The sequence below is a fragment of the Ambystoma mexicanum genome, chromosome 12 (genome assembly GCF_040938575.1).
Source record: "Ambystoma mexicanum isolate Mex_15411 chromosome 12, UKY_AmexF1_1, whole genome shotgun sequence".
NCBI lineage: Eukaryota > Metazoa > Chordata > Amphibia > Caudata > Ambystomatidae > Ambystoma > Ambystoma mexicanum.
The window spans coordinates 467091340-467103440 of NC_090936.1; the positions used below are offsets into that span (position 1 = coordinate 467091340).

At 44.2% G+C, this 12101-nt stretch overlaps 1 protein-coding gene across 2 annotated transcripts in view; it reads left to right on the forward strand.

Moving 5' to 3' along the window:
- Nucleotides 1–12101, forward strand: part of KIAA1549 (KIAA1549 ortholog) — a 644398-nt gene that overhangs the window by 366552 nt on the left and 265745 nt on the right. For both annotated transcript variants that reach the window (XM_069628735.1, XM_069628736.1), the window contains one exon: nt 1042–1220. In XM_069628735.1, coding sequence (XP_069484836.1) covers nt 1042–1220 — 179 coding nt within the window. The remainder of the gene's footprint in view (nt 1–1041; nt 1221–12101) is intronic.

Sequence of the window (12101 nt, forward strand, 5' to 3'; positions counted from 1 at the left end):
AGAATCATTCTGCTGGTAGTTAAATCTGCGAAAATTATCAAACCACAAAATATTCTCCAGGGGAAGGGAGTAATTCCCCCTGGGGTGAGGAAACTCAGAACTTTTCTGATAGGGTTACAAGATTGACAATCTTCTGACTGGGAAGTATTTGCACCAGGGGAAGGGAGTCCTATGCCACTGGTTAAGAACTTGCAACCAGAACTGTGCTACCCAGTCAAGGGGAAGGGAGTCATAATCCTGGACCAAGAACATTGACACATCCTTCTAGTTTAGTTATAAGTGTAAGGGACAGAGTTGGAGTTTTGACACGTGACTGTGGACTAGTTAATTTACAAGGACATTCTGACAGTCAAATTAGCACTTTAGTGGAGGTAGCGAAGTCCCTCTTAGAAATAGGGAAAGTTGGGTTTTCTCTTTGTTTACTTTCCCAAGTCTATATCAATCACAATGCCACCTGTGTCAGTATCCTCCTTCTGCTCCCTTACACCATTCACTGCTCCAGCTCGCATTTGTTACCCTTTTTTCCTGGTTGAACCCTGCCGCAGTACGCTGTTCAGCTAGCCCACTGTGGAAATTGACCTGCTCTTCTTCTTTGACTCCTTACCTCCACTACCGGCATGCAACCTTTCTTATTTTTCATTTTTTTTTAAACTGTTGCATTATTCCTACTCTGAATGAAAACTAAAATGGCCACTTGAAGATAGGTTCCTTTGTAGTCTGGGTGACATCAAGGATTGTGCACATGGTGCCAAAGTGAAACGTAAAAAAATGTTTGAAAAAGGTTGGGATCATTTGCCAACCAATGCAAGATATTCTTATTCTTTTACAGGTATATAATGTAACTTTACTCTACAAAGATCCCCTCCTCATGTTAAGGTTTTTAGGAAACTTGCCTGAACAGTGCAAGTACAAATTCTACTTTTCTCATGTCCCTATGTTATGAGTTACCTGATGTTGCACCTCCTATCGCAGTTTCCTTAATGAACATTGTTACTGTCTTTATTGAGTAAATTAGTTAATATTCTCTTTCCTACCCTGCAGCTGTGAATATGGTGCAAGAGGCCCCCAAAGATTCACAGAACCTATTGATCATTGTTGGTGTGGCAGTCCCAGTGACCCTTGTAATGATCATCCTTGTTATACTGTACTGGAAGCTTTGTCGGACGGACAAGCTGGAGTTTCAACCAGACACCATGAGCAACATTCAACAGAGACAAAAGGTAAGACCTTGTGGATGGGAGGGGCTTGTTTTGAAAAGTTATGGGACCCGTGAGCTTAGGGTCTCAATTATTACCTCACTGGCTACGTAAAACTATGGGCAGAAGGATAGGTTGATTTAATTGACTTTAACTTCAAGGTTTTACTTAAGTGTTCTGATATTAGACGGTCCTTTGTGTTTATCACCGCATTCATCTTGGGGCAGGTATTCAAATGCCTATGCAGCAACAGGCGACTCTAGTTAAGTGGAAATTCATATCTGATAAATATCATTGGACAACTAGCCGCACGATAACCTTGAGGCCTGGAACCGGCTAGCTCAGGGCTGTTCATTCACTGGAAACCTTGTTATTAATCTGTGAGGGATTGTGTTGGCCCACCAATCTTTGGCATGGAGATAGCCTGCTTTTAATTTAGCTGCAGCCTCTTACTGAGGGGTCCTGGCCTTGGCAGTCTCTTAAGATTATTTCTGTGGTCCTCTTGGGCTGGTATTTAAATACCCATAGAAAGACACTCTTCAATTGTCAGTGCCTAGGTGATGGCATTAACCCGAGATTCTTTGGGAACGCCTCTGCTTCACATTGCCATACATCATTCATCAGCAGCACTGAGGAACCCTCCCCTCACAATAGCCAAATAAACTGAATTGAGGCTCAGAGAGCTTCTCCCACAACCATCACACTAGGGCTCTGGAATGCTCAACCCATCGGCAACAAAGCTTCCTACATTGACTTTTCGCTTCCTCTCCCCGTCACTGTCAGTCTTGGGCATTCAGGATGCCTGCATTTATCTCCGTGACCCGCCCCCCTACTGCCCTTCACACTGATTCTGGTACTTTCTTCCATTCCAAAGGGAAAGGGGCAAAGGGGTTGGCCTAATTTTCTATTGTGCTTTTATTCTCTCCTTGCCCCCTCATGCAGGAACACCCTTTCTCCTCGAATCAAATGCAGTTCAATCCATGAAATTCTCCGTAAAGCTTTATATCCTCAACTTCGAATGGGCACCGTCAACCTACTCCCCATCACTCCTGCCCCCAAGCAACTTCCTTCCCCTTTTTACATTTACCCTACGCTCATCATGTGTCATTCTTAACTACATCTTACTTGGTCTGCATCAACCATGGCCCATTTCTCATCATTGCCTTATTGCACACCGTTCACTTCTCATACTACCATTGAACGGCTCCTGTTATACGACAGCTCTGTTGTCAAGTTTCTTCTGTATAGTGTTTCCGGGAGAAACAAATTGTGTATTTAATAAAATACAATACATACAGAAATTACATTTCAAAACGAACCTCTGACAAATACCCTATTCCGTGCACCCCTACAATGTATACAAATCAAATCGAGACTGAAAATATGCTCTCATAACCATAATTTTACAGTAGAATGAAGAGATGAATAATTTGTACACTATTCAAAAATTCATTTGAACATTGGATGAGATTTAGCTTCCTATCATTCAAAACATGGTTCCCCAAAGCTATAACATTCCTATCATGAATTGAGAAATGGAGCAGGGAGGAGAACCTTTGGCTATTTCATCTATTGACAAGACTTTCCAAAAACTCCCTTGCAAGTCTATGCCAAACTGTTAACTCCTATATATAGCACACCCGCCATTGGCTGAAGACACAGACTGTTTTTTTTCATTTTTCATTTATCATCCGCCTAGATCACATAACCTATACACAAACATTTGGCAGTCATGTCTGCGGAATATAAAAGTATATAAACCTGATTATACTGAGAGACCTTGATGGTAGGCTTGGAATACTGAGTACCTTGACAAAATCTGATGGACATTCTGAAGGACCTCCACCTCACATAACTCGCTAGGAATGCTGCCCATATCAGAGACCACGCTTTTCATGCATAGTGCAGATCATTCCTTATTATTTGATCTTCTGCTGCTTCTGTCCTGGATTGATCACTTTACCATTTGATTCAACCAAACCCAAATCTGCGTGTAACCTATTGCTATACCTTGGGGAAACGCTAGTGGAGTATTTTTTTGGCAGATCAGCTGCTGGGCATTCTTTTCTTAACACCATATACCTTTCTGTCTTATGCAAAACTTAAAGAGATGATGGCTGTAAGATTTGAAATTTATCCTAACCTTTGGCATTGCTCTGGACATGAATCAAGACCATCGTTCTTTGCCTGCCAAGCCATTACACAAGGGAAAGACCATATGCAAATCAGGCTTGGTCCCACCCCGAAAGGGGCAGTCCAGCCTGAACTGCTTGGTCACATCCCTTCTGCACAAGACCACAAGCATCCCCAAACATGTTTTGGCCTTGTCTGGCCTCATCAGTGAGGAGTAGCTTGGGTCTGGGATTTGAACTGTGACCTTTTAATTGCATGTCAGCATAAATGCTTTGACAAACAGATCATGTTATTTAAATATCTTGTAAGGCCCAGGCCCGAGAACTGTTCTCCCAGCCCCTTAAAGTAGTCACAGAAAAAGAAAAGAATCTTACAATGGAAACAGCACCAAAATCATCTAGTAAAGGATTAAGGGCCTCATCACGAGCTGGGCGGTATTCAGGCTGTAATACTGCCCAACTGTAATAGCATTACCGTCCACCGGTCTGGCGGTATTACCGCCAGATCACAGTTTGGGCGTCAACGGTAAATCCCCATTCCCCATTGATTGGACCCAATGGGGAATTTCTGGCACTAATACTGCGCATTAATACAGCTGGCGGAAATACAGAGCACTAAATGTGATTTTCACCTCCAGAAAAAGCTGGAGGTAAAACAGCCTATTTAGCGCTCAACTCGTGATCTGGCCAGCCCTTAAATTCAGCATAATAGCGTTACTGCCACATTTAAGGGCTACTGCCCAACTCGTGATGAGGCCCAAAATTGATTTACTAATTCTATAAACACATATGGTTAAAAAGTCCTCTCATTACCATATAGCCTGAATATATATTACACCCTCACATTCACAATGTGATGAAATAGCAGAATTCTTCATTAGTAAAATCGTGAAAGGTCATGATGAGATCAATGCATAATGTAAGCCCTTTACTTTAGTAGAAATATAGCTAAACTTCCTAACCCTGAACTCCTAAGCAGATGAATTCCAATGAACCACGTGTCCCTTCTCAATCTATTTCCTTGGTCAAGAATAAAAGACCAGCAGGTTTTCCATCGAGAGTGCTTATTGAATTAGCCAGCCATGCGCCTTCATTGAACAAACTGAAACATGTTGAACATGTCATTAATTTCCAGACGTGCCAAAAGTCTTTGAATCCGCTTGTGTTATTCCTCTGTTGAAAAAACCCTAGGCAAGTTCTCTAACCTCAGGTCTACATTGATTCTGCCCTTTCCAACAAAGCTCTTGGAAAGAGCTATAACTGGAAAACTGCACTTTTTTTGACAGGGGTTTGGACTGGCTAAACGTTTTCTGTCCAACCATCTACAAAAAGTAGCACCCCTCCTAGGCCATGTCTACCATCTGCGATTTCTTGAAGGCCTCACCCTCTTCACTCTGTTTTTAAAATGTACTGGACCCTGCTGATCGAAAGCATAGAACTTTGAGATCAAAATAAAACTATGCAGGCAACACATGGCAATCTTTGAGCTGACATTTGGAAAAACCACTTTACAAATTGTATGTTGCAGCTGGAATCCTGGATATTTACTAAACAATCCTAAATCCCCCAAAAACAGATTTGGTTGGAGGTACACGAGGAACATGGCCACTGAACATCTGGCCCTCACTACTAATAAATGTTGGAAACCAGGCTTGCACAATATATTTGTAAGAGGAACGAAAACCTGTATAGCTTATTGTATTCAAATCCAATGGAACAGACAACAAGACAGTTTGTCCTACTAGTACCTTCGAGTAGCAATCTAAACAACACCCCCAAGATTCCTACACGGAGGCAAATTAAAAGTTAAAGATGAAAACAAAGATAAGGTAAATGTAAACAATACAGGCTCAATCCTCCAATGGCAGGACATCTTACTCTGCCTTGGAGAATTAGTCCCTCCTCGACACATACACTAGTCTGTCAACTTGGATGTACCCGTCAAACTCATCACCTGATCTAGTTCCTTCTACAAAGTTCAGTGTAATGTCAGGCACCAACCCTCAGTTCCAACTCCTTCACCATGTCCAAGTGCTTCGTTGTCCGACTGTCCCAATTGCATGACCCATCCAGGTTGCCAGGTTTCATAATGCATCGTCAGCAGTTCTAATGCCAATCAGCTAATACAGTGCTTGCTCATTTATTAAAGCATTCGAAGTGCTAGAACTGAGGCTCTATAAATCACATCACTATCTATACAAGATCGTTTAATCAAGATTAATGACAAGTATTCCTCAGTCTTTATGTGAGAAATCCAAACTGAAACAAATAAGCTGGAAAAAACAGTCAAAAGCACATATCACAAAGCCAAAAGGAAATCATTAAAATATGACATTACAGTCCCCTTTTGCACTTTATGATAGCAATCGCTGCTCGCCCAGTTACACTATTTAAGGCTTTCTTGGGGAGCGGGGCAACATTGGCCGGCCTTTAACCCCCTCAACTTTCAATCTAAATGCTTACATTCATCAGAGTGTCAATATCATATTTCAACTAGACATCAGGATCATATTGACTGAAATAAAGCGGTTCTACTAACACTCAGTGAAGACAAATCTAATCCATCCTCCCCTGATAAAAGTGACCAAAACAATGGCCCGCCAACACGTCAGCACACTGAACATGCCACCGAACATTCAGTCATGAAATGTGTGGCTTTCTATGACTTTGTGTGTGGCGTGGAGAGGAAGGGGAAGAGGAATCGGCCACTGCAGAGGAAGAGTAGGGAGAGGATGGCGGTGGGGCGAGTTGTTTGTTGATCTGGGAGGGGACACAGAGAAGACTAGCGTGTTGAAAGAGGGGAATAGGCTTTGAGAAGTTTGATGGGTGAGGTAGGTTGGTATGGGAGCAGAGCCCCGAGTGAGACAAAAGGAAGCAGGAGGGTTTGGTGGTTGGGATGCAGTGAGTCGAAGGTTGGCGACTCACCATTCGAGATGTTGAGCTTTGTGTAAACACCTACAACCAAATAAAATATCTTATTTTCTGGTGTCATAGGAGGTTTAACAGCATATACATTATTTCAATTACTACATCCTCCTAGGTATCTCGGAGTGGGCACTGAACTGGCTAACCTCCTTCCTCAATGACGGTCCGTCCCAGGTTATTCTGGGCTCTTTCTCCTCTCCCACCTCCACCTGCGGCGTCCCCCAGTGCTCCAATCTTTCTCCCTGGCTCTTTAACACTTATCATGCTTGCACACCTCATTTCCACCTTCTCCACCAGCTTCGTGTTATGCAGATGACACACAACTCTTCTTCAAACTTCCCTCTGACCCTCTCCCCACTTCCTCCATCATTCCCTACTGCCTATCTGCTATCCAGTCCTGGTGTACTTCCAATGATCTCTGCCCCAAAGCCAGCAAGACTGAGATCCTTCCTATTGTGACTCCTGTTCCCCTTTCTTCCCCTCACACTGGCCATCTGCTATGGGCTCTCCCCCTTTTCCTTCATCTAAAGCCAGAAACCTTGGAGTGATCTTTGACTCCTCTCTTTCCTACCCGCCATGCATCCAGGACCTTGCCAAGAAGGACCATTTTCAACGCCATCTCCTCAAAGGAATTCTTCCTTTCCTCACTTTCCCCCAGAAGCTCAATGTCTCTAGAGCTCTGGTTCTCCCTAGGCTAGTCTACTGCAATAGTCTTTTCCTCAATCTACTCTCTTCTTCTCTATAACCCCTCCAGCTAATCCAGAATAGGGCTGCAAGACTTACCCTTGGCCTCAAGCCCAGGGACGGCATCCCTTCAGCCCTAAAACCTCTCTACTGGCTCTTGGGTTGCTGCAAGGATCAAATTCAAATTCCTCTGCATCATCGACAAGGCTGTCTGTGGCCGGGGACCACGCTATCTACAACTGGCTCTCACTAAATACTTTCCTTTTGAGATCTTTACGCTCTTCCGGCACGAACTCTGTGTGTCAAGTGCTTTACTAAACAGCGAGCTAGGGGACGATCACTTTCCTTGGCAGGCTCCTTCCTATGGACCAGCCTCCCCCTTCCTCTTTGTCTTGAGAAGGATCTCCTCAAATTCCCTTCCTCCCTCCTCTGCTAAACCCCACAGTTGCTGAGATTGGTGACCATGGCCCTTAGGTGTCCTCCTGGGTCCTGGCCTTCCACACCCAATCTCCCTCAGCCTCTGGCTGCTCCCAGCACTTTCTTCGGCATCCACTGGTCTATGCCACCACAGGCCTGCACTTATTTATTGGCAGCTGACCACTTACCAGCTGCTCACTCCCCAGCAATTCCCTCCTGTACACCTAGCACTTACCACCCACTCACTCCTCCCTTCTCTCTCTGCACTTGCATGTTCTGAATGCTCACAAGGCCTAGAAGGCCAGCCTCAATCTTTAATTGTTTACTTGCTTTAATTTCCATGGTCCCTCCTTGCTGCCCTGTGGACGCTTTGAAACACAATTTACTTGATGTATAAGTGCCTTACAAATGCACAATAAATAAATGTTTCTCCCCTGATAGCATGCTATCGGCAGCAACATATGCTCCACCTGGTATGATCATGAGAAACATCATTATAATCACTCATAAAGAGAGGATAAGGTAATTGCTTCACAGTTTTAAGTTGTTAATCATACTTCATCCAAAGGAGTGCACAAGTTGGTGCACCAGTTAGTGAAACAAAAAGCCCTCTATTCATCAAATGTAGTTTCCAAGAAATGGGTTTCTTTACGTACATCACTTATTCGGGCATAGGGCAAAATACCTAAGAGATTCAGTAACATATTCAGCAACAGAGTAGACCAGTTGAAGGGCATTTCATTATTGACACTTATCAACCTTCTTTATGCGTTCAGAATATGTTTTGCAATCTGATATGGATCCTAATAATTAAATGTATGTCACGGAAGGATATCATTTACCCAGATGTAGCTATAATTTATAGTAAACAGCGCTGACCCTCTTTGGAGGAACCCTGGCCCCAGCCCCAGCCTATCTGACTGCCTACCGTAACTAACTGACCTGGTTCTAATTTCCTAATGTATTGTAGCTGTGGAGTGCCAAAAGGCGACAGTAACCAATCTGTTCTCCAAATCGAAGCAGACATCAGGTGTTCTCTCCGGGCCACTGAGCAAGAATGTTGTCGTTTGCCCTAGGATCTTCATGTGCCATACATCACGATGCATAACGCAGTCCTCTATACATGTTGCCAATGGTCGGAGTTATCCGACTGCTTGGGTGGCCCAAATTCCTTTGATGGGCCAACAAGCTTGAACGGAGCACTGCAGTCTTTGACCGTTCCAGCTTCTATACTTCTGGAGCCTTTTCCATGACCACAATGCAGCTGGAATTCCAGAATGATTTGACAATTCTCTCTGACAGGCCTGACTATACACTTCTTCGTGAATCCTTAACAGCTGCTTCTTCGGGAAGTCGTGAAATTCTACGCAGGCCATGTCCCCCGCTACAGCTTCTCTGGTTTCTGAGACATTCTAAATGAGATTTGTCAGGAGCTCTTTAGTAATGGTGCTGAGGGCAAACACTATCTTGCCATCAATATTTGATATCTGCGCCCCATTGATAAGATCTAAAGCCTTTTTTATAGGCCCTAAATTGTCGCTAATCGATTGGCCCCTCTCAGAGATCTAGGCTGCAGCAGTAGTATTTTTCCCATTCCATACCGTTCCTCTGTATCCTTTTTTTATTCATTGACAAAAATGCTTTTCTCTGTGCCAACCATATAGCTGCCCCTTTGACAAAATTTGGATACTACAATGTCATCTGGAAGACAGGCAAAAGTAATGAGAAACCGATTGTGCCTAGGGACACATTTGCAAAGGTGTACCTCTATCCTGAACTATCTAGTCTAGCTAGTTTCACACTTGAGTTTGTGGCTTAATATGATAGTGACATTTTTACTTCCTGTACTCCACAACACGAGAAACGGAATGTAGTCAAGATATACCATCTGGTTTATATTATTGTATGTACCACACACGCGGTCCATCTGAACATTGTAGTCAGAGAAAGTCCCTTTAAGATTATCGTCATCTATGTTACACTATGCAAGGATACACCACCATGTCCACTCCTTTCGGAAAAGGCACATTGACACTAATTACACTCCTATGCATAATGTGAGGGGTCACAAATACTTGTGTTGTGTACCATGGCATTACTGTAGCCCACAGCAGTCCTCTCAGAAAGATGTTAGTTATCTGTAAAATACAAATTGTTGGCCCAGGCACACATCAGTAATATGGAACCGGCTAGGCCACCTCAACTCATCAGGGAGAGAAATTGGTACATGTCACTAACAGAAACCATCTGATAAACTTGCAAGCATCGCGTTTGGTGGTCATCAGTAGCAGCTAGTGGCTTGGCCTACTCATGAGACAGTAGCTAGTGTCTTACCATAGTCTTCATCAGAGATCTAATTTGAGATGGCATAACAAGGACAGATAACCTGGCCCTTTTTGCCTCAGGTGTAGTAAAGACACTAATTAAGTCCCCACTACATTACTAGGCCACACCATAGGGGCAGTTTTCTCCTTGGCAGGCCAAGACATAGCGCATCTGTGACCAATGCTTGCTCTCTAGCTCAGCAGTAGTAATATCATTGCTCAAGGTAATCATGGCAATTCCAGTCGAGCTTTACTTTCCCATTGTTCCAGATCATTAATCTGAGTCACTAAATAGGAGTCTCACCAGAAAGCGGAGTGTGATTAGGCAGCCCCCTCCACCTGCAGGCCACTGCTGTCTTCCTTCAGTGTAGCTTGAAAAACACAAAGTCCTTGGTCTTCAGTGAGTGGCATGCTTCCTCTGGTTCTTTAGGCAACGCCTCTTGAACCTTCATGTTGTGGCTAGGCCAGGAATGTGGCCTCATCAAGACGCGATCAGAGCCCCACGCAGCCTGCAGTGACAGGTCTACCATGGAGAAATCCTGTACCAGTCCTACCCCTGAGCAGGATGGTGACAGTTGAGAGGGACCATTCCTGCCCGCCACATGCCTGCATGCCGTTTTGCAGTCCACCTCTGTCTCAAGACATGCCCCCATACCAAGATATGCGGAAGAATGTTTGTCTTTTTTAGCAACATGGCCAACCAACATTGTTGAAGCCAGAATTCTGAGCCAGCAGCTCACCACAGCAGACAGAAGGCAGAAGCACACCCAAAACACAGCTGCCACCAATGCAGATTCCCAAACACTGTAGCTGAGACACAAGTGCTGCTCTACGCCCCACCAGTGCCTCCCAGTGCTGATAGGGAGATGCCAGCAAATGGGGCCAGCTGGAGGACTGCACGCTGCTCAATGGCGAGGCTGGAGAACCTGTGCAAATCCATGCACAATCACTGTGCCACCGGGGACAATCAAGGGGAGTATTTCCCTGGGGTACTTACCTCTGGGGAACCCGAAATTGGTCCCCAAAACACAAACTGTTGCATAACTGGACTGCCATTACCACTCTGAGGTGGATTCGCTGAGAGAAAGTGGGGGAGCTTAAACCACCATTTATGATCTTCCCAATGTTTGACATTACATGTGTGTGAATGATGGGGCCTAACTAGAGAGGGAGGACCAATACCAAAAAAGGGGAAGGGGATAAAAAACAAACTCCAGGAAGCAGAACAAATGGAGGAATTGAGGTTTAGGAAAACACTAAGCGTCCTGAGAAGGGAAAGAGATTTTTTTCTTTTTTAAATGTACACAATCCTCATACGCTCTATCCTCCAGACCATCCCCCCCCGACCAGCTGTCATAATAACACTCTACAATTAGACCCATTACTCAATGTCTACTTACCCCATCTCGGATTAGCTGACTGCATGCACTTTTCCACCTCACTGACGGGTGGCACTGTGCGATGTACTTCGGGTATCAGATGCATAACTCTGACCAGACTCAATCTTGTTCAGTTACAGGCTACCCCCCTCTTCTTTGTAGACCGTTCTGCGGCTGTGCTTGATACCTCATTGAATTACGGTTTCTGGAGCGTCTCCCAGAAAATGCCACCTACAGTCAGCCTCCTATTCCCCCCACCCTTCTGGAGCTTCAAGAGAATCCTTATCTTTCGATGTTGGTGCCGTTAGGCTACAGACCAAAACACTCCCTGGTGGTATAACATTTTGGTGTAACCTGAAACGGCAGAGATTAATCTTTCCCTTCCTAACGTTTCCTTGCATGGTGCATTCGGTCTTAACTATGGCAAAGTCCCACCTTGTTTGCGCAAATAATGCCTATGCAAATATCTCATGGTTTGGCTGCAGAGAGTGCAAAATCCTGTGACAACACATGCTGCTTAGAACCTTAATACTTCAGTTCTCTGCTCTTTGCACATGGCTTACCTTTAACTACTTTGCCATTGTACATGACACAGCGTGCCTTTTATGGCACTTGTCCGCACATACTAGTTTACAAACTGCAACATTATCCTCCCTGTCAAAACTTGCGCTCCTCCACGCCCATGTATCTGGTCATTCTGAAATGTGAGAAAAAGAGATCCTCTGCGTTTCATACATTGCAGCCAAACTGAGAAGCACACTCTTTCAACTCTTTTGTAGATCAATCAATGGCCGCCTCCCTGGGAAGTATCTGAAAACACACGTGTTCATATATTATCAACAACTGTTTGAATGCCACCGTGTTATGCTTCTTAAATACCAAGAGTGCACTGCACTGAAAGGTTTGCATTTAGCAAGCTTTGTTTAGCACATCATACTGTAAAACAGGACTCCTGAGCAAGGGTTACATATAAAGGAAGGACAAAAGGAAAGAAATTAAACAAACCCCCCTCGCCGGCCTATTGGAGCCTTTGCAATATTCATA